General features: G+C 35.5%; 2 protein-coding genes across 4 annotated transcripts in view; one reads left to right on the top strand and one right to left on the bottom strand.

The window, feature by feature from the left end:
* The first annotated feature begins 3,395 nt into the window (after nucleotides 1-3,395).
* Nucleotides 3,396-16,726, top strand: LAMTOR3 (late endosomal/lysosomal adaptor, MAPK and MTOR activator 3). Of its 2 annotated transcripts, none has more exons than XM_037830325.1 (7): nucleotides 3,396-3,531; nucleotides 3,848-3,951; nucleotides 6,435-6,469; nucleotides 12,312-12,370; nucleotides 12,534-12,667; nucleotides 13,726-13,789; nucleotides 14,393-16,726. In XM_037830325.1, the coding sequence occupies exons 2-7, from the start codon at nucleotides 3,913-3,915 to the stop codon at nucleotides 14,464-14,466; spliced, it is 405 nt and encodes a 134-aa protein (XP_037686253.1). In that variant the 5' UTR covers nucleotides 3,396-3,531; nucleotides 3,848-3,912; the 3' UTR covers nucleotides 14,467-16,726. The 2 variants fall into 2 exon arrangements, with proteins under 2 accessions (XP_037686253.1, XP_037686254.1); XM_037830326.1 differs by having other exon boundaries at nucleotides 3,406-3,531; nucleotides 3,848-3,893.
* A 4,743-nt stretch (nucleotides 16,727-21,469) lies between these two features.
* The window catches only part of DAPP1 (dual adaptor of phosphotyrosine and 3-phosphoinositides 1), a 72,303-nt gene continuing 70,316 nt past the window's right edge, over nucleotides 21,470-23,456 (bottom strand). For both annotated transcript variants that reach the window (XM_037830324.1, XM_037830323.1), the window contains one exon: nucleotides 21,470-22,689. In XM_037830324.1, the coding sequence (XP_037686252.1) occupies nucleotides 22,680-22,689 (10 nt within the window). In that variant the 3' untranslated portion in view covers nucleotides 21,470-22,679. The remainder of the gene's footprint in view (nucleotides 22,690-23,456) is intronic.

Genomic DNA, 23,456 nt, shown 5'->3' with positions numbered 1-23,456 from the left:
TCAGTAATGTTTCTATATGCTAGAAATGAACAAACTGAAGAGACACTCAAGAAAAAGAAGCAGGGAGAAAGGTAAAACATGATCCCCTAGCCTTCTGTATCTTATGGTGTTACTGGAAAAAAAACCAAAACTGTAGCACATAATTATGCACAAAAAAAATCAGCCATTCTTTGTAATGTATAGTAGCATTCAAGAGAATGTTATGGATGAGAAGGTAAGATTTGAGGTGGATATTTTAGGGGACAAGATTTAAATAGCTAATATAAAGAGAAATAAGCATTCCAGAATCCATGTGGGATAGTAAAGTGATGTTGATGGAAATGTGAGGTAATCAATTTGGCTGGAGTAGAGGATTTACACTGGAATGTGTTCAAAAGTAAGATAGAATATGTTAGTGCCCTATCAAAGACTGTCAACTTTATCAGTGGTACATCCCTAAAGATATTTTAATGCAATTTTATTGAGATATATTCACATACCAGATACTTATCCAATGTGTACAATCAATGGTTCAGAGTATCATCATATAATTCTGCATACATCACCACAATCAATTTTTGAACATTTTCATTGCTCCAAAAAAATTAAGAATAAAAATTTTAAAAGAACACCCAAAACATCCCATACCCTTTATCCCACTTATTATTTATTTACCTTTTGTCTTTGTTTTCTTACTCATCTGTCCATACACTGGATAGAGACAGTGTCAGTTGCAAGGTTTCGTAGTTACACAGTCACACCTTAAGAGCTATATAGTTATACAGTCATCTTCAAGAATCAAGGCCACTGGATTAAGGTTCAACAGTTTCAGGTATTTCCTTCTAATTATTCCAATACACTAAAAACTACAAAGGGATCTATATAATGCGTAAGAATGACCTCCAGAATGACCTCGTGACTGTTTGAAATCTCTCAGCCACTGAAACTCTATTTTGTTTCATTTCTCTTCCCCCTTTTAGTCCAAAAGACTTTCTCAAACCCACAATGCCAGGGAGACTTGCACCCCTGGGAGTCATGTCCCACATAAGGGGGGAAGGCAGTGAATTTACCGTAAGAGTTGACTTAGAGTTGCCACATCTGAGCAAGAAAAGAGGTCCTCTGGAAGTAAATCTTAGGCAAAATTATAAGTAGGCTTAGCTTCTCCTTTGCAAGAATGCATTTCATAAGGGCAAGCCCCAAGATCAAGGGCTTGGCCTGTTGAATTGGTAGTCCCTAATGCTTGCAAGAATATCAGGAATTCCCCAGGTGGGGAAGTTTAATATTTCCACATTTTTCCCCAGTCCCTCAAGGGGGCTTTGCAAATACTTTTTTATTCTCTGCCTAAATTATTCTGGGATGAATCAAGGCATAACACAAACCTGTACAAACCAACAAAATCTCACTCCCTATTCAAGGTTCCATGTAGTTATGGTGTTCGAATAAACTGACTATATAAGTTAAATTAGATAGTGTGCTAAAGAAGATATAAATTTTGCACCAAGTAAACATCTCTTCCTTTGGTCTCACACAGATGTTGAAGTTTTAAAACACCGTCAATATCATCTTTTACCCTTTAGTCTGATTTGCCTTAGTCCTAACCAGATCAGCTTCATTCATACCTACTAAAGATTTTTTGAGCAGGCATTAATAAGCAGTGTTTTAGGAAGGTTTATCTGGCAGTTATTACATGGCTACTGATACACTGTTACTGAATAAAAATTATGGTCTGAATCAAGAATTGAAAAAAATAAAAGTATACATACAAAAGTATAAAAAAGAAAAGACAACATGAGTAAAGAGAGAGGGCAGTCAAACATGATTCCTCACTGGTGGAATCATGGTACCTTTACATAGGAATCAGGAGAAATAGGTTTATTGGAGAAGTTTTTAGAGCTTCTGAGTTAGAGCTGACAGCAAGACATGTATATAGAAATATCCAGCAACCAACAGGCAGCTAAGAATATGAACAAGATGCAGATTCACGACTCTTGTTCTTAGGACACTATGAAAAGAGAAGAACTAGAAGAGGAACCAAAGGCAATCTTGGGAAATACCATGATCTGAAAAGTTAGGAGACTGGAGTGAGTAGGGGTCTGATACAAATTGTGCAGCATCCCCACAACTAAGTAATCCAGGAGTTTAAGGCAAAGGAAATGATCTTCAATGGTGGCAATTACTATGGAACTGTCATGTTCACTTAAAATATAATTAGGAAAGAAGTCATTTGTGACATTGGGAGCTCTGTAGTTTACAGTTTTAAAATCTCAAGGATAACTAGGAAATAAGTATTCAACTCCTTTCAAATCTTGCTCTAAATAGTTCATTCCTTTTGCACTCTTGCTTTTAGTGATTGGAGAAGATCTATCCTAAACAAGTTCCCATTTATTGCATTTTCCAAGATACAGTACCCTGTATTGAACAAATGAGATCAGAAATAATCTACAACTAAAGCCATGAACTTCAATTTTCCTAAGAAGTTTTAAGATCCACTAAAGCAGTAGTTCTCAACTGGGTTGCAATTTTGGCCCCCAGGAGATTTTTGGTTGTCACAAGTGATGGGTGGGGAGAGTTGCCACTGGCATCTAGTGAGTAGAAGCCAGAGATGCTGCTAAACATTCTACAGTGCACAGGATGGTCCTCTACAACAAAGAATTATCTGGCCCAAAATGTCAGTGGTGTTGAGATTGAGAATCCCCGGGCTAAAGTGATTGGAGAGGGTCCCCCCTTTTACCATACTTTCTCAATATCCTACCACCTCCTCCAGGCTCTAGCTAACTGTGCAAACAAGCAAGGCAAATAAATGTTATGGGCAATCCTTAGAAGACACACCTACGTATCAAGTCATGACAGAAGGTAGTCCAATATCTGTACATTTTTTTAAAGATAGAGGTTTGGGATACACAATGACTCAGAGAGTCCCAGAAAGTCCTTGGCTCCTCGATTCAATCTAGGCAAGGCCTTAAGCAAAGAACTTGTAGGCTGACTCCCATGGGAAAGCCAAAAAACCTAGGAATTTGGGTTCCGAACCCTATGAACCTGAGCTTCTAATAACTTCTAATAACCTATACCAGCTTGTGACGCTTTACCCTCAAACTTCATCTGTAAGTACAGCTTTTTAAGGTAACAGACCCTGAAAAACTAATGAAATTCATGCACCGTCTCCCTGCATAAAAATGTCTTCTTGCAAAAACCTTGCATGCATTTCCTGGGACTTTAGGTCACTGCGATCTCGTAAGAATGGTCTCTCCTTCAGCTCGAGAACTCCCTTTGACCCAAGGCGCCGCGCACTGGCGCGAGAACAGCTGACAGCCTTTCGGAATGGGGTGGGGGAGGGGCGGGGCGGGGCGGGGCGCAGTGTGGGGTGGTGCGTTTGTAGTTTCCGCGGCCCTGCCCGGAAATCCTGTGTCACCCGGTGTCGGAGGCGTGGAAAGTGCTTCCTGGAGAATTGGCGAGGTCACGAATCATGTGACCGCGGCTTTTAGAGGAACCTTTGGAGCAGTTCCTGAAGTGACAGCTGGGAGAACCCGAACAGGTTCCGGAACAGAAATCCAGGTAACTAGTGCCCGTTTGCGCTGTCTGGAGGCCTGGGCCCGGAGGTGGCGCGAGGGATGAGATGGAAGAGGAGGAGAGTACGCCCCTTTCCCTCCTCTTTGGGCTTAGACCCTTGGGGTGGAGTGGGCTGAGGTAACTCATCCCGCCTACCCGCCTGGGTCTCGGAGTGCTCCGATTCCTTTCGGCTTAGCCGTTCCGAGCCGCAAATCCATCGAGTCTGGCCTGTCCTTGACGAGGGGTGACCCTGTTTATTTGGCTGGGGCTGGGGGAACTGAGGAAGCCTTGAGGTGAGAGTCACCAGGGGTTTCTCTTTCAGGCGTGGAGATTGATCCTGCGGGAGAAAGGGGTTCATCATGGCGGATGTGAGTGTCACCCTCACACATGGTGGGGAGATTGGAGGAGGCTACTGAGCGGGGAGAGGTAGAGCTTACCAAGTAGAAATTTTTGTTTGTTTGTTTTAAGTCTCCCCACCCCCCGTTAATTATTTTCCCTAGGATCTGGAGTAGGCGACTAAAATGAATTTGAGGGGTCTTGAGTTTTTACCTAGAAGTGGAGGAGAGAGACTAAGGTGCTTGAGGGTGAGAAAATTGTATTATTCCCATTTCCCAATTTTGTGGACATAAAAAAGGCTCTAAATATTTACCATTTAAATTTCTAAATGATGGTCTGCTACCTTTCCCATCAATATGTGGTCAGTAGGACATGTGCTCTGAATTCTTTTTTCCAGTAAGTGGTATAATGTCTCGCTAGGTTCATTATAAACATTTGAGACGATTTCTAAGCTATCTCTTAGCACAGCAATAAAACCCAAATTCTAAGTTTAGTGTACTTAATTGTACTCGTTACTGGAAAGAGCTGGCATAAACTACTAATATTTTATGTTTTTTGTCCTGTTATCTTGCTTACATACATGCTGGGTATTCCTTTAAACGTTGAATTTATACTAATTCATTTAAGTCTTACAACAACTTTTATGAGGTAGGCACTATTATTATCCCTGTCTTAAGATGAGAATTCTCAGGCACAGAAATATGGAATAATCTGCTCCAGGTTGCACAGCTATTAAGTAACCCAGGTAGTCTGGGTTCAGAGTCTGTGCTCTGAACATTCTAAATTAATACACATCTGATTTTTCTTTTTAGGTTTTTATGCCTTTAGCACCCCTTTGTGGGGTATCGTCTATTAATTTTTGAGACCTTATCTATTCATAAGGCATAAGCAAATCATATCTGTTGAGCGTCTGCCTTGCAAGGGTTTCTGTGGCAAGGTCGGTGTGTGATTCCTCTCGTAAAGGTTTTTACTGTTGATAAAATAGAGTTGGGAAGTGGTTGTGAATGTGCATATGTGATTGTGTGAAAATTCAGAGGAGGGAGAGAGGGATTATGTCTGGTTTGTGTCTGCCAGGAGCACCTATTTGGAGTATTTGGTGGTTGAAATTAGCTCTAAATAATAAAAGGAATCTTTTTGAAAAGTGGGATTGAGAAGAGGATATATCTATTTGAATGAATAACATAAGCAAAGTCAGGGAGATAGGAAAGGGAGAGGTGTGTGTAGAGGAACTGTGAGTGATCCAGTTTAGCTGGAGTTGAGTATATATATGCGGAAGGAAGTGGTGGAAGGCAGGACTGTAAAATTAGAGCTAGACCCTATGTTGTAGAGTGCTTTGAATGTCTAAAGAATTTTTAATAATTCAGTAAACAGTAAAGAGCCATTCAAACATTGGGTCTCAACCTTGACCGCATAGGGAATCATTTGGGGAGCACTCCAACTCAGGCGTCAGTATATTTTAAAGCTCCCCAAGTTATCCGTAGCCAAGGTTTGGAACCACTGCAGTAAAGGTTTTAGCAAAGGAAAATAATATGATTAGCTTGGTATAAAACTATGTGGTTGAAAGAAATAGGAGACCAGGATATCTGTTGGGAGGCTAGTGCAAGTCATAATTAATAAAAGAACCTGAACTGTAGTGTCAGTGGAAAAGGAGAGGAAGAGATCAATTTTTAAAATTCGACTTGACAAGTGACTAAAAAGTGGCAGAAGTGAGGTTAGAGTTACATATTTCCCTTGGTTTCAAATCTGAATAACCAGGAGATTGTTAGTGCCATTAGTGGAAACAATAAGAGAAAATGGGGAAATCTGGATTTCAGGGGGAGCGTGGTGAATTCAGTTTGTGTGTGTGTGTGTGTTTTCAAGATGAGAGCAGGTAAGCTAGTGGTGATAGCATACAATAAAATGAACATTAAAGTTTGGAAAATAGTAGGAGACTGATTCATTTATGTAGAGGTCATAATTGATACCTGGATTATTGATGAAATTCCCCAGGTGAGAGAGTATAATGAGACAAAATAAAATAGTCTTCTATTTCCTTAGTCCTAGCTATGTTCCATGCTAAACACTTGACGTATGTTGTCATTTATCTTTAATCATGTGAGGAAACTGAGTTTTCAGAGAACTTAATCAACTTTCCCAGAGTCATTAAAAGTGAGATTAGAAAATCTCTCTATGAACATGAAAAGACATTTATTATATATTCTTAAGTGGACACAACAATAGTAATGGTATAAAATAGTATGAGACGTATAATCTAATTTTTCACAAGGTAGTTGTGTTTCTCATTTCCAGATTTACTAATCACTTTAAGTGCACCTTTTCAATAATAACAATTATGAAGTAGGTTCTGTGATTATCCCTACCTATAATGAAACTGAGACTTCGACAAAAAGGATAGTTAATTTTGCTCCAAGTCACGCAACTAGTAAGTCTCAAAATCAAAAAGAGAAAGATAAAATCCAACCAAGAAAGGTTATGAATAGTGACTTAAGGTCCTTGAATTGTGGATAGGCTGGTTTCTAGAGAACCAGTAGAAGTCATGTTACTATAATATGATTTTTTATATTCTCTTTTAGGACCTAAAACGGTTCCTGTATAAAAAATTACCAAGGTAAAAATATATTAATTTCTTATTGAATAAGTTCTGCATAACATGTTAATTTGATGTAGTATTTCATTTCTACTTATTTTAGACTGGTACCATTATAAATATATTATGCTATTAGCACTTTCAAATAAGTAACAGTTACCCTAGGCAGCACAAATGATGTTGACAAATGACTTTGTAGATAAGTAATATGAGGCCTAGAGAAGTTATGTGACTTGTCTAAGGCTAAACAGCTAATAGATACTAGAGGGCTAGAACTCAGATTCCTTGACACATTAGGGTTCTTTCAAACATACTGTGATTGTATTTTCCTGGATTTACTTTGAGGTAGTTAACAGTAATTTTAAGAGAGGTAGAAAAAAACCTAAGAACTTGCCTTAATTTTTAATATTGCTTTTAAGACTTACTTGCTGAATCTGTATAACCTGAGAATGCGCGACGAAGACAAGTTTATACTTGAAAAATCACGAGACTTTCTTTTGCTTGCACACAACTCATTTGATACACACTTTTATAAATTAGGCTCTTTTTAAGGCCGGCAGACTTCCTTTTAGATATTTTTATTGATTCAAGGACTTTGTCAGTTTAGCTGAGTTCTCCTTATACAAATGATGCCTTCTATGACATGTGCAGCTTTCCTTTTTACCCATGTTCATTTACAAGTAACTCAGAATTCCTGAGTTGAGGGAGTTAGGAAGAAGACTATGACTTGAGACATCCATTGTCACATTCCAAAATGAGGTGATTCCAAATTGATTGAATAATCTTTAAGGTAAGATAGAGAATATGTTTGAGATTCTTTTTTATTTCTTATCCCCTAAATCTGTTTGAAGTTAAAAAGATTTTAAGTGTCAGTTTATTCCTGTAGGTAGAAAAAACTCATTTGGATTTTTGCTGAAATTGTTTGTTGTGGTTTGTTATTGGCTTGTGCCTTTATCAACTCTGATAACAAACCACTGGAAATTAATGATATTATTTTCTGGATTTGATTTATCCACATTTTTCTTCTATATCAGAAAGAAAACACTGTTGAGGTATTAAATGAAATAATTGTTACCATTGGTTTTAATGTATTCTTAAATTCATTTTTACTCTTTCCTACTACTGGCAAACTACAAAGACAAGCTGCCAATTTGTTTTCAACCTAATGGTTAGCAATGCAGGCAGACCTAGTTTTGCATGTTAATGTGGGGCTGTAAAAATGACAGTGCAAGCTGAAACTGTGCAAAATGACTTTAGTTATCAGTTGGAAAAAATTATATTTGTTTCATGACCTTTAAAATTTCTTGTCCATTTAAAAATACTTACTGTCAATTATAAATATTTAGGGGAATAAAAAAAATACTAAAACTTATATTTGTTTAGTATACTAATTTAAAACATCAGAAACATTGGGAATTAAAGTGTTTTATTTCTTTGTTAAAAACTTACCAAGAGTAGTTGAACAGTGTTTACTACCTTCTTCTTGTCCTTAAGATAAGGAGCAAGCATCTTTTCTCTGCCTCGGCAAATTGTCATGCTTCTTTCTAAGTTTGAATCAGCTTCCAACATTTTATCTTTAGTGCTTTCAATGTTGTGAAGTATCTCTGAGGTTTCATTTAATCTGATGTTTTTTGCCAGCATCATTTCTTCTGGGACATCTTCATCCTTTTCATCATAACCATTTTCCTTATTTATGTCAATACCTTTGCCTTCACTAAGTCCTCTGAGTACACCTCTCGAGTCTCTCCAACAGCAGGTGTCAACATTCTCAGTTAGTTGTTTCTTCCAACACTCTGTTTACATGTTCAATATGAATTTCACTTCCAGCATTATACTTTTCATTTCTTTCCTGTATTTGATCTTTATTGGCCTCTTTCTTTCAGTTTTCCATATTTGTAAAATGAAATGTGGTTTATCATTGATAGAAAAGGAGGCATCAAAACTATGTGCTTTGCTTTCTGTGCCTGAATAACAGATATACAATGACCAGTCACCCACAGAATTAGAAAGATGTGCCATGATTGGTCATTCGTCGTGACGTGCAGCTTGTTACTTATGTAGTTCTTTATGTAGTAACTTGTGGACTGAAGAGTTAGCAGTGAAGTTTGTACTTTACAGTTATTTAGTTAATATAATATGCTTTGTGTTATTAGGAAAGTAGTATTATTTTACTAAACTGTCGTAACTAAAATATGTCCTTATCAGAACTGTGCAAAATAAGAACTGTCTGTAGTTATCCTTCTTGGAGTTGTAGCATATTGAAAGGGTGCTAAAATGAGGGAAACACCACACTGGTAGAGCATAAGCATCAAACTCTTAAGAGATTTAATATCCTATTTTGACTCTTAAAGAAACAACAGTAGCATTGCATTCAGTGTTCTTATGGTGTAAAGCCATCTGTAAGATACTGATTGTTCACTTGGAGATCTAATAAAATCTAATAAAATAAAGCAATAAATGACTAGAATTACAAAGTCAGCGATCATGTGTAACAAAATTGTTTCTGACAGTGAGAGTTTCACTTTAACAACCAGCCACTCTCTGAAAATCACAGTGTGTGACACTGGATATGATGACGCTACTTATATGTAAGAGTTGAGAATGATCCCAAATGTATTACTTATATTACTGAGTAGCTCTAATGTTGACCAAAAAAAAAAAAAAAAGTCAATTGAAAAGTAAGTGCTAGGTTCTTCTTTGAATTCTGACAACTTTTATCTTTCAATGGGAAAAAATTAGCTGATAATACTGATCCAAGAGATAAATTCAGTAAAAGATATATATAAAAACATAATGAAAATCTTTCTGTAATGAAGGAAAGAGGTTAGTACCATCTTTTTTTTTTTTTTTCATGACTGAGGCCAGTTTGATTCATATTCATGACCATTTCTTAAAAGCAGGCTTACTGCATCTGCAGTAGCTAAAAGAATGAGCAAATAATGTGATAACTTGTAAAGTAGTAGAATATATGCTTTATCTTGTTCATTAAGATAAGGAGCCAGAACCTTTTCTATGCCTTGGTCAATCATCATATTCTTTTGAGTTTGGATCAGCCTCCAATATTTTATCCTCAGTGTTGTGAACTGTCTCTGAAATTTGTTGCTAGTTGGATATAAAGTTAAGGAATTTGGATGCAGGCAGCCTGGCTTCAGAGCTGTGAATCCACCTCTGTTTCTTACTGTTTTGCTGTGATGCCTCTCAGCAACCAAATCAGCCAACTAGAGATATTAATGAAATGTGTGTTTTTGTGCGTTTGAATTCTCTGTTAAATATCATTCTTGTAATTTGTATTTTAAAATCTGGTTGTGATCCAAAGCAGTCTCGGGCTTTAATAACTATAACTTTTTCTTTTAAAATAGCCAAATATTTTATCATTGTATAACTACAGCTAAGTGTGATGTTTTTGATGCTGACAAAGCATTCGTTTTTGGAATAAAAATAGTTGTTTTAGTAAGCTTAAGTTTTCGATTTCTCCAGAATATTTTATAAAGTTTAATTTATTCCTTCTAAAAAATTAGTATATCTATTAATGCACCAGTTATTTTCAATTACTAGTAAAACCTATTCATATTACTCTGTCCAACATGTGTAGAGTTGGAAACACCTTTTATATCTGTGACCTGATTTCCTTAAATGGATACTAGGTACATGAAAAAATGTTCTGCTTTCTTGGACTTCTATCTCCATGAACTTGAAATCTATTAAAAAGAAAATCCTTTTATTTCTACCTTGTGTTTTGATACATTAGTTGACATTTAGTTTAATTACCATGGAAATGAGAAAAATTAAGCTACCAATGATAGCACAATTTTTTCTAAACGTTCCTCTTTTTAATTTGCTTGCATTTTGAATAAAGTTCCATAAATTTACCAATGGACATAGAGTGAGAAACTTTCCATTCCTGCCCCCCAGACACACAGTTGCCCTCTCAGAAGCACTCAATTTACCTTCAGAGATATTTTATGCACATACAAGCAGACATATGTATAAGAAAACATATTTACACACATGCGTATACACCCATGCCTACACATTTGTTACACAAATTTCTTCTTGTGCACAATGTTCATAAGTGTGTATTTTTTTTTCACTTAGCCATGTAACTTTGAGATCAGTCCTTCCAAAACCTAAAAAGCTTATTCATTCTTTTTTTGGCTGCAGAGTATTCCATTGTATGTATGTATTGTAGTTTATTTAAGTTGTCCTGTTAATGGACAGTTAAGTTTCCAGTCTTATTTCAAGTGACATTGGCATTTATTACTTGGCACAAAATGATTTGCGCATGTGCACATATCTGTAGGTTATGTTTTTATATACCCTGGTTTTTAACTTAGAAGAATATATTTGTTTATGTACTGATCTTGTAGAGTGTGGTTTAATTCATAGCTTATTTCAAGTTTGAATGCTAATAGTAAATATTTATACAAATTTTATCATTTGTATTTTTAATGTGAGGAAGATAAATGATTTTGTTTATAATAATTCTCCCCTTAAACGCTAATAATACCTCTCTGACTTTATAATTTTTGACAGTGGGATTTTTTTTTATTTAATTTCTGTATCTTAAAATTAGGTTGATATGAATGTTACACATTCCTAAGTTAAAACATTAAGACTAACACAAGTATTGGTTAATTCTGGGCCATCACAAGAACACTGAACATATTTCTGAATTGCAGTTTACAGTTACTACAGGATAGTTATAGGGCTATCAGTTTTGTGTAAATGTTGAGAGTTTGGAGATATTTCCCCATTAAGATTTTTGACACCTTATTTTTGTGCTTAGAGTATATATTTCTTAACTGTTCATTTCACAGGGATTCTCACTAATATCTAAACTGCAGTGATAAATTATGTCATTGTCAGTGTGCACAGATGACACCTTTGATGTTAATTAATAATAATAATTTTTGAATGTTAGCAGTATACCAGTCCTATACTTTACATACATTATTTTATTTAAATTTCACAAAAGCCAAATAAGATAAGTAGAGTTATCCCATTTTCAGATTGTTAAACTGAGGCTTAGAGAAGTTTTTGTAATTGGCCTAAAGTATAGCATAAATAGTAAGCACAGGCTGGACTGGAACCAGGTCTTTGTAACTTCAAAGCTATGTCCTTAACTACTTGTTTACTGTTTCTTAGGTAGACATGGCTGGGAGGATTGCTGAATGACCTTTATTCTTTCTGCTTTGTTCCTTTGGACTAAAATGATCTTTCGTCCTCTTCTCACTTAGTACCATCACATTGCAGCTAAAAAATCACTTCCAGGGGAAATCCTTCTGAGCCACCTGTCTACATCAGCCCTCTCTTTTATAGATTCTCATATCCCATCTCCACAGACCTCTCAATGGCACTGTGTCAGGTGCATTTTATATTTTTAGTGAGAGATTATTTGATTGATATCTGCTCTCCTTTTATAGTGTAAGCTTTGTGAAGGCAGCAACTATGTCTATATTTACTTATCATAGTATGACAAGAAGTAAGTACCACAAATACTGGGGACTTTATTGGAATGAATGAGAGAAAGAAAATTGTCTCTCTTCTTTTTGGTCACTATAGCCATCACTATAGCCTTTCATACTTTTGTAAACCATGGAATACATTAGCGAGTTTAATAGAGAACCAGCTATGTTTTAAATCTTCATTGACAGACTATAAATTTGTAAAGATTGTAAGCATCTTGATAATACACATTCATTCCATTTCTGGAAGAGTTTTGGCAGACATCATAGGAGTTTAGAATATCAGTGAGTTCCTATGGTTTTTCAGATTATACTTGAAAATTACCATTACTACTTTTGAGGTAGGTATTTTGAGAAAATGGAATGTTTTATTATATTTTAACTATTTTTTCTTTCAGTGTTGAAGGGCTCCATGCTATTGTTGTGTCAGATAGAGATGGTGTACCTGTTATTAAAGGTAAAACTGAACACTTACATGCAAATGTCATGTTTGCTTGTGACTGAAAAATGTGTGAAACATAACCTTTCTGCTTGAGTTTTTATGGTTATGAAAAAATATGTAAATCTTGTACCTACCATACCCTCTGTATAATTTTTATTTAAATCTTTTATTTTCCCAGTGGCCAATGATAATGCTCCAGAGCATGCTTTAAGACCTGGTTTCTTATCTACTTTTGCCCTTGCAACAGACCAAGGGAGCAAACTTGGACTTTCAAAAAACAAAAGTATTATCTGTTACTATAACACCTACCAGGTAAGTTCGTAACTATTGAATGGTTTCCTGATTTCACTCATTATTGTTATGTCTTGTATATAAAATAACTTGTGTTCTAATTCTAAATTTTAGTTTTTGAGGGGACAGGATTTTAAATTCTTAGCCTTCAAATTGATTGTTAACCTGTAGTAATTTTCTTCATATTTTGCACCAGGAAATAATGCAGAAAAGTAGTTAAGAATTAATAACAAAGAATAGGTTATTCTAAAACGGGTAAGTCAGGTCATGGTTACCTCCAGTAGATGGTGCCCTTGGCTAAACAGCTGTGAATTCTTAACCAATACAGTTTTTTGTTATTGTAACATAAAATTTTCCCCTTGAAAATCAAATGATAAGTTATTTAAATTTGTTATTGTTGCTAATTCTTCCATTTGGTTTGAAATATGTATATTTAGTGAGGTTGTTTGTATAGAAGAAATTGTTATATGTCTCTTGATCTCCAGCTGCATTTTCTGTAGACTAAATTAATCCCTTCTGCTTTAAAGTAGTCTTTCCCAGATTTTCTTGTACCACTGATGATACACGTGACAATTTTTTTTTAAAACTATGTATTTTAATGGATATTAGGGAAAAATAACTAACACATTTAACCCTTAATTTGACGGTTACTGATGCTACATTTAAAGAAAACTGTACTGTTATTTCAGTGGTGCATATGAGGCAGAAAAAATCATGAAGATGTAACTGCTTAATAACTAAGAAAATGCTGCTTTTAGCCATTTAATTATCAAGTATTTATTGAGCCCCTACTGTGTAATTGACACTCTGCTGGACTTTAAATAAAAAGGTGAAGACAACACAGTCCCACCTTAAACAGGTTCCAGGCTAAGTGGTATTAATATTTTTAAGAGAATAATCAGTGACTCTGTTTTGTGGAAATACTTCCAGCTCTTTCATATTTCACAATGTAATACCATGATATTGGGCTAGAATCTTACATATTGACTATTTTAAAACTTTAAAGAGTAAGATATTTCATTTGCATTGTATTGCCTTTTTACCATCAACATATAATTTAAATTTTATTTTATTTTTAGGTGGTTCAATTTAATCGTTTGCCTTTGGTGGTGAGTTTCATAGCCAGCAGCAGTGCCAACACAGGTGTGTTTTAATTTCCTTAAGTCCAGCTTTTAACTTTTTTTTAATACTGCCATAACTGAGAAGTCTAATATAAAAGGAATAGTGGGTTTAGAGTCAGAAAACCCCTTAAAATACCCATTTATGCCTTAGCCTTATTGAATTTAATAATACAAATTTCTGATCATTCCTTTACTCAAGATTGAAGCATCCTGTCTATCTTTTGATAATACCTTAAAATGTGCTCAGGTTAAAAACAGTGTGCCTTATTTAGTAAAAATTGTGTGTATTATTTCTGAATCAATGCAGGTTTTTAAACTGTAAGGTATAAATTAAGATTTTCCTTTCAAAACTCTGTAACAAAATTATAGTGCATATAATTCACTCTATCTCCTAAGACATTAAATATTTTTCATCTACTTCAATAATAGATGATGAAAATAAACCTCAATGAATATGGATTTTCTGGTTACTCTATGTAGAATTACAGTATTTTGTTTTAGTTACAGGAAATTAACTAATTGACTTCTTAGTAACTATAAGTTTTTGACAAGAGGGAATTTAAGTTGAAGATTTTTTCAGGAACATTTTTCTAACTTTCTCATTTTTTTTATCTCTTTGTTTTAGGACTAATTGTCAGTCTAGAAAAGGAACTTGCTCCATTATTTGAAGAACTGAGACAAGTTGTGGAAGTTTCTTAATCTGACGGTGGATTCAACATGCACCTTATCTTCATTATACCAGACACAATATGAATCCAGCAATCTTTATACCACAATAATACTTGTATCCATAGACTCAAGAAAGAGCTCCTTTTCCATCTTACACTAAGAAAGAGCATATAGATATAATTTCTGGACAGATTGTTATATTTCCTTGTTTAGGGTCTTTTCTTATTTAGAGAGAACTGGGACACTACAGAAATGGTTCAATATATCTCAGCTCCCATGGAGTTAGTTCAGTCACCAAATATGAATAAGATTCTCTTCAGTGGATCAGAATCAAAGTGGTACATCAGTCCACTTGAACCATTACGTGTTCCCTGTTGTATAATACTCCCAGGCCTTCAGAGTGAAGCAGACCCTTTTTATGTGAATAATACTGAGGACATATTTTTCTTCGTATTTAATTTTATTTCTTTGCATTGAATGTAAGGAAGATAACATGGCTTAGCAAAAAGTAATAAAATCAGTACAATCACTAACTTTCCTATGTATATGTTATTTCTCAATATAGATGAATATTGCTAATTATTTGATTCTTCTCAGAGGGTGCTGCTCTTTACCTAAAATGCAAATTATAACTAATGGGTTTTTTCCTCACTCTGCTGACTATAACCAATCAGTGTTTTAATATTTGCATGTTCTTTATAAAATTTAGATATGATTTGTTATTGAACTCTGTTTCCAATATTGGTATGTATGTAAACATGATAATACAACCATTTTTTTCATACATAAGTATAAATAAAATAGTATTTTTAAGAGTATAGTTTGAGTAGTATATAGGTCTTCTCTTTTTTGAGACTTTTCTTCCAAAATTTTAAAGAACATAGTTAAGTTAATTCAGTCTTTAACCCACATGAATAAATAATGAGTGTTTCTTGTAGATACGGTTTGAAGACTCTTACCTAGAATAAATTGTCAGTTGGAAAATAAACCCCATTCATGAGCCTAATTGAATCTCCAGAAAAGAGGTATCATAGTTTTAGAATAGGCCTTTTATATTTTGGAATGTTATCTAGGTTCTTTGACAATCAGAGTTTGTCACTGGTACAGTTCATTATGCATGTATTGAGCACCTACTGTGTGTCGTGCACCAGAGCCCCATACTGCGTGATTCTAATGGGCATCATTCACTTCAACCAGGGGTTGCCTTTAAGATGATAGAGAATGGAGACACTTAAATTGAGCCAGAACAACAGCCTTTACAAAGGATTAGGTGCAAAGGACAATAATTTACCTGTAGGGAGCTATAAATAGTTACTTGTATCTTAATAGTGAAGCGTTAGACATACCCATTAATATCTAGCTAAATATTAATTTCCATTATCAGGATTATCATTTAATAGTGTTCAGAAATTTTTTGCCAACATAGTGATGCATGAAACAAAAGTAAACTTTTTTAAAAATGAAGCGCCCAAATGTTTATTTGCAAGTAGTAATTGTATACCCAGAAAATCAAGGAAGGAGACTAAAATAAATGGGAAGACTTAACCTTTGCATAGTAAATACTGCTACTATTAAATTTTCTATTTGGGAAGAGTGTAATAGATCACTTATTCTGTGGTCACCTGGAAAAATAAGCAGGTGAAAATTGCTAAGAAATTTTTGAAAAGGTAATGTAAAACTAGATTAGGTACACAGCTAGACAGATCAGTGGCACATACTAGCCCAGAAACAGACTTTAGTATGTACATATGAGGACTTAGTATGGTACAAAGAAGGCATCATAAGTCTGGGGAAAGGATTATTCCATAAGTAACAGACACTTTTTATGCCCTGATAATTGAAGTTTAATTTGTTAAACCCTTTTGTAGAGCAATTTGGCAATCTCTATAAACTTTGAATTGCACATATCCTTTGGTGCAGCCATTCCACTTCTAGAAATGTTTCTTACTGATGCATATGGACATTTGCAGAGTTATGTGTTTATAAATGTATTCTTGTCAACTTTATAATAGCAAAGGATTGGAATTAAGCTAAATATCCATCATAAGTAAAATGAGTATATATTCTGGTTTTTCAGACAATACTAGTTTATACCTGCTGTTACATGTGTAATTATTAATAGTGCTTTCACTCTCAGGTGTCCCAATTTAGATGAGAGATTGTATCATCACCCTTACAGGGGACTGCCTAAAGAAATCACTACATTTGCCCAATGGTAAAAGAATGAAGAAGTACTTTAGACAATGCTGATTAAAAAAAAAAAAAAAAAAACAAGTTTTGGAACAATGTGTATGGTATTATGTACAAATTTATGTGTAAAAAGAAAAAAAAAATATATATATATGTGTGTGTGTATGTTTATATTTGATTGTATACTGTCTTTGGATATCCAGAAGAACCTGGTAACATTGGTAGCCTCCAAGGAGTGGAACTATGTACCTAGGGGACAGGAAGGGAGTGAGGCTTTTCACTGTGAGTGTCTTTGTACTTCTTGAATTTCCAAACTGTTCAAAAAATAAAAAGTAAATTAATGAAATAAAATATTTCAGCAAACAGCAAAATTTATAATAAAATGGTAATGAAATAGTTGGGAAGAAAATTGTGCCAGGTTTCTCCACAGAAACAGAACCAACAGAAGATATGTGAGTTACTTCAAGGAATTGGCTTATGCAATTGTGGCGGCTTGCAAGTTCAAAATCTGTAGGGCAAGCTAGCAGGCTGGAAACTCATGGACAGGAAGTGAGGATGCAGTCTTGAGGCAGAATTTCTTCCTCAGAGAAACATCACATTTCCTCTTGAGGCCCTTCAGCCAATTGAGCGAGGTCCACCCACATTACTGAGGATAGTCTTTACTTAAACTGGCTGTAGGTGTTAACTACATCTACAGAGTATCTTTACAGCAACACCAGTTTCATATTGGATTAAATAACAGGACCATGGTGTACCCAGGTTGATGCATGAAGCTAAACTTCATGGTTCTTGGCACCCATACAAATCTACTTAAACCATACTTAATCTCCAAATAAAGACAATACTAAAGTCATATTTCCATCGAACATGATACCACTATCCTGTGTACAACCAAAAACATGCTAACCCTTTCCTCAGAAGAGGATGCAAAATCCTTGGGTGGTGTTCCCTTTTCTTGATTTCCTGTAATTTAATACTGTGATGTACAGTTAACTATTAATAATATTAATATGTCATGTTGGATGATAAGAGAAGAAAAAAGATAATTGCTTAATATACATCCATATAATATATAACAAAATAAGGAATACTCAGCAATCATAGTCCTCTTCTGCAATTGGTCATGTGGTGGTAGCTGGTATTTATTTACTGCCCTCTTCCACTACCACTCTATATTTTCTTTACCCTCAGCATGCACCTCAACTGGTTGTTCTTTGCCTGGTGGAGTGACCCAAACCTATTATTTCCCCCTAAATAGTTTCCCCCAAACTTCAATTCATATGACGTTTGGTTCTATTTAATGAGAATTCTCTACCAGTAATCACATTGAGAAATAGCAAAAATACCTTTTTTAGATTATTGGACATATTATTTTTTGTTGCATCCACAAACATGATTTGAGTTCCAGAATTGAAAAAATATATAATGAAGTTTTATTTTACTCCTTCAGGCAGAGTACATAGTGTTTGGATGTGGCAACATAAAGTAGAAAATGGTTATTTGCTTTCAGATTTTCTATATATAATTGGCCATAATCTCTTCCCATTCCTCATTCTTGTTTTCATTTTGAAAGCCAAAGTTTGTTTGTTTGTCTGCTTACTATATTTGACACAACTGGAATGCTTTTAAATTTAACAAAATTTCAAGACTGATTTTTCTTAAAGTGTTTATTTTGAATCGTTGCTGAGCTGTCATCACAAATTTTTGTCAACCCAACAAATGTTAGTTGAGCATGTCATATACCAGATACCTTACTGGTTGCTGGGCTAAGCAGTTCTTTTGGTGTACTCGAATAAGATGAGGACCCCAGAAGAAAAGCAGGGAAAGGGAATATGTAGCAGAACTGCCAAAGAATAAGTCAGGAGGGGAATAAGGAGCAGAAAGAATCAGCCAGAGAGCGCAGCAGAGAACATACCTGTTTTGGTTTGCTAAAGCTGATGCAATGCAATATACCAGAAATGGAGTGGCTTTTGACAATGGGGATTTGTTGGTTTACAAATTTATAGTTCCAAGGCCATGAAAATGTCCCAATTAAGGCATCAACAGGATGATACCTTCTTTAAAGACTAGTTACTGGCAAGCTTGGGTTCCTCTGTCACATAGCAAAACACATAGTGACATCTAATGGTCCTTCTCTCCCAGGTTTCATTGCTTCAGCTTCTGGCTTCTCTCCATCTGTAACTTTTTCTCTAAACTTCTCTGGGTGTTTCTCTTTCTTTTCTGTCTGTTGTTTATCCTCTTAAAAAGGACTCCAGTAAGAGGATTAAGACCCACCTAGAATGAGGTGGGTCGCATCACAGTTGAAATAACCTAATCAAAAGGTCCCACCTGTAATGTGTCTACACCCACAGGAGTGGATTAAATTTAAGAACATGATTTTCTGGGGTGCATAACAGCTTCAAACTACCACCATATCCAAATGAGGAAACAGAAGAGAGTAAAATCTTCCATCTCAGAGCTGGAAGTCAAGTGGGAAAGGGTTAGAAAAGAAGGTAGAGAAATAGCACAATCCAGTTATATATGTTCCCACAGGACAATCACATTAGAATATAGTTGGCTTTGTCAACAATGAAGACTAGTGAGATGAATGCATCATATAGTAGTCACCCTTGTTTTCCAGGTGAAACCATCCTAGAGGGAAAATCAGGGTAGTGTCCAAAGTTGTGAAATTATATTTCTCGGGCTCCATCCTTCCTTGGTGGAAAGTTCAGTCCCGCTTGGTTCCTTCCATATATTTCTAGGAGTCCCCTAAAGCCTTTCATGTGTGTTCCTGAAACCAGTTTTTACAGACACTACCTTGCACCTGCCAATTTCCTTTGCTCTTGCTCCTCCTCCCAGGGCTCCTCTCTGGCCATCGCTGCTGCTGCCCACGGAGGTTCCAGGTGCCTGGAGGCCCCGGTGTCTATTCTGATGGCCAAGGGTGCCATCTTCATTCATGGTTGCATCTACACAGCTTACACTCTCAATGTCCATCCCCATGAGACTCTAGTGAAACAGCTCCTTTAGGTTTTGCTGAGCATTTGCACCTCAGCCCTTTCCTTATTAAGGCAAACTTTCTTGAGAAAGCTTTGCTTTCTTTTCCTGCCAGACCACTAGGCCAGTGCTACTCAAAAGTGTGGTCCGCAGGCTGAGCCATTCTGCAAACTGTTATCAGGACAGACAAGATAAGTACATAAATTGAGAATATATGTTTAAAAACTTAACAGCAATTTAACATGGTAACTTTGTTCAATCTGATAATAAAAAATTAAGATTGTGATGTCTAGTTTCCTTAATTTTTTTCCAATAATTCATTTTTATTGGATTTTACAAAATCCCAGTCTGTGGCAGATTGTAAATTTAAAAAAAAAAAGTCTTGTCCTTCACCACAGATTGTTTGAGAAACTCTGTTCTAAGTCATGCTCAGATAACCTGAATCCTTCGTGAGCAGAGCTGAGGGTCTGTCACCTACTTGGCTAGCGAGTTGGCCATGGGTTTGTTGAAGCCCATCTGAAGGAGTGGAGAGGGAGAGAAGTAGGACTGATGTCACCTTAAGGACCGTTGAGTCTTTAATTCTCTTGCTCTCTGACTGAATCAGAGACAGCGTAACTCCTTGACCTGTATGCCCAGCCTGCACGAGAGGTAGAGTGGGGAGAGCATTCTTGCTTGCCACATGAGTGAGAAGGGAAAGATCCTATCCCAGAGAGTGTTTGGAAGAGGAGGCAGGTTTTCTTCATGGGCAGTGATAACCATTCCCACAGTTCTCCTTTGTGGCAAGATTTCCCCAGGAAGGAATTCTAAGAAGGGAAAAATTGCTAATAATTTGTGTCTTATCCTTTGTGATAAGCATATCCCTGTTGGCAGACAGAGCCTCACATGCTACTCTCCCAAACTCCCCCACTCTGACCTGCCATTGGCACATAACATCCTCCCTTGTTTTGGACTTGAAAAAATAGTTGAGTGCCCTCACCAGGCTCTGTTCAGGCAGGGAAATCACAACCACTTTTTAGGGCTGCTGAGAGCATCCAATGAGTTGCACAAGTATAGCTTCAGGCCTAGTACTGATTACACAGTGGGTATGCGTTAGATCTGCATTCTCATGTCAAAATCCTCCAATAAATGGGTTTGTCTTCAGCTGAAGCACACTCTTCATCATGTAATTTTACATACCTCTCTGATAGTGTTTATCTTATTTATGTCTATAGATTCTCTTGTTATGTGTTTATAGTTTCTTCCTTATTCAACTAAAATCTTGAGGACTGGAATTCTTTCTAGAACTGGATCCTTTGTAGCTCATAATCTAACTGAAGCAATTTTTCATAGCAATTTATCATATTAATCATTGGTATTTCTTTTAAAGTACAGATATTAAAATATACTTCAATACATGCAGGAAAATCATGCTGTTTTTAATAAATGAAACCAAAGAATATAAATAAAAAACATCATACATTTTACAAAAAGTAAAATAATATTACCTACACACAGAAACACTCTTGGTTCTAAGAAAATAAAACATAAAACCTTACATCTCAGTGAGGATTCAATATAACTACTTGCCTTACAAAATTGACAAGATATATTCCAACTTGACATTTGCTTTATACCATATCACACAAACATAACAAAATTGGTTTACAAACTTTGTTGAGATAGATTTTAAAAATTAATGTAATTTCTAAGACTTAGATGTTTAAATAACAAGAAACTTATTGTAACATAGCATTCCTTTGGACTGCAAGACCAGTTTTATATCTTAGCTTTGCACCGAATTTTTTATTTTCAAGTTCTTCCTCCACTTTTGTCTTCCTTCAAATTTCTATCTAAATAAGTAGTTTTAATAAAAACAATGGAAGGGGTTAGGTTAGAATATTTTCTCTCTCTCTCTTTTTTTTTTTTTTTTAGCTCTAGACACTAGTAACTCATTCCTCTTTATCAATCTAGTTAGGAAATTCTGTGTAACACTCTGTTGTATGTTTCATGTGGCTTTAGTGTTACTCCCCCAACTGGCAACAGAAATTGCTCTATAGGTGCAGGACTCTGAGCAGTCTCAGGGCAAGGTGATCTGAACATCTCTTGGTGCAACACAACAGCTAACTCTGGGAGAGGGGGAGGGATTGTTGTTATAACACTTCCTTGAGAAGTCTCTTTCAATCTGTTTGGAGAAATGTCAAATGAAGATAACTTACTGCTTTCAAGTGATCTACTATTATTAGTAGTACTATTTAATTACAAGTTATCTGCTACTTTATTATCCTCCCTCAATTTATGTTTCCTCACTCTTTAAAACATTTCCCAAAAATGGTTAAAAGAGATGTATTTAAAATTTTACCTTCATTCATCTTTAATGTCCTGATAATCGCCCACAAAACAATTAGTTCCCATGGGTTTATCATTACAAGTAAAGGATCCACTATCTGAGCCTTTTAAAAAGAGAAAATAAATACTGCAAGCATTTTCCATTTTAGTTTTGGAAACTGTTTTTGTTTTTTATAAAAAGAGAAATAAAAACAAAAACAAACACTATCCTGCCTCCTCTGGCCCCCAAACTTTGATGTTGCTGCTCAATATCTTTTCTGAAGACGCATTCTAAAGCTTCTATACCTCAAAGTATACAGCTATTTCTTTCTGAGCTGATGTCAAATGAATTGACCATGACACAGAGTAGAACTCCAGGCAACTAATGTCAAAAAGCTTAGGGACCACAATGAGTGAAAACAAAAGCACATGTTCTAAATGTGAACAGGTCTGGAAGTGGTGGTCTAACCAGTTTCTAGGAGAACAATGGTTTCTTCAGTATTATTCTCAAGGAGAAGACCACATCTTGGAAGGGCAGCAGTTTTCCATGAGACAGAAAATATGATATATTCTGAAAGGTCCCAATCAGCATCTGCTTTTGTTTTGTTTTTAAAGAAAAGTCCTGAGTCAGCTTTCCTCCAAAGGCTGATGCTGATCACAGCATCGGGGAGTATTCCACTCTGCTTCTGGGGCAGGGCCTCCCATGTCAGGAAAGGTCTATTTAAAGATGAAGGACTGAGATCGGATGGTGGCTTCTCCTTGGTCTAGCTGTTTTCTTATTTGTGACTGTAATAAAGCACACACAGACACACACACATGCATAGCTATTACTTAGTGATTTTTAACAAATATTAAATAAGATATGCCTATTAGAAAAGAAACCATGTAATTATAAATTAATTATCATGAGCTCCTCCTAAGTTTTAACCTGACATTCTGTATTTTTCTCAGGAGAAATATTATAAAGAGGTTGCTAAAACATATACAGATTAGGAGTTGGCCTAAGATTTATGGTATGTCCATAAAATACAGTGCTATTCAATGAATCAAAATGAAGTTAGAGATCTAAGATACTGCTATGGACAGATGCTAACAATATATTGTTAAGTGGAGTCAGCAGGTACCAGAGAATTATTACATTTTGTTTTTAAATATACATTTGCACAGAGAGAAGTCTGAAAGTATATACATTTGAGATATTTTTACCTTAGTTTTTCTGTAATGATTAGTGTCACTTTTATTATTACACATGGAAAGAATAACAAATTTGATTCATCTCTGAACAAAGGTTTCATATGACAAAGTATTTCCCCATTGAATATCCAATACATTGGAATAATCTCAAAACAAGTGGGATATTTATTTGGATTTCAAATGAAATGATAAGAAAAGCAAAAGTCTCAGTATCTAGAAAGGAATATTCAATAAGATTCTCAATTTTGACAGAGCATCTATATGTCAGATAATTTCATAAAAAGTAATTAGGGGAGGCGGGGCAAGATGGCGGACTGGTGAGCTGTATGTTTTAGTTACTCCTCCAGGAAAGTAGGTAG

This window comes from Choloepus didactylus, chromosome 3 (assembly GCF_015220235.1).
Source record: "Choloepus didactylus isolate mChoDid1 chromosome 3, mChoDid1.pri, whole genome shotgun sequence".
Taxonomy (NCBI): Eukaryota; Metazoa; Chordata; class Mammalia; order Pilosa; family Megalonychidae; genus Choloepus; species Choloepus didactylus.
This window is presented reverse-complemented; position numbering and strand designations above follow the sequence as displayed.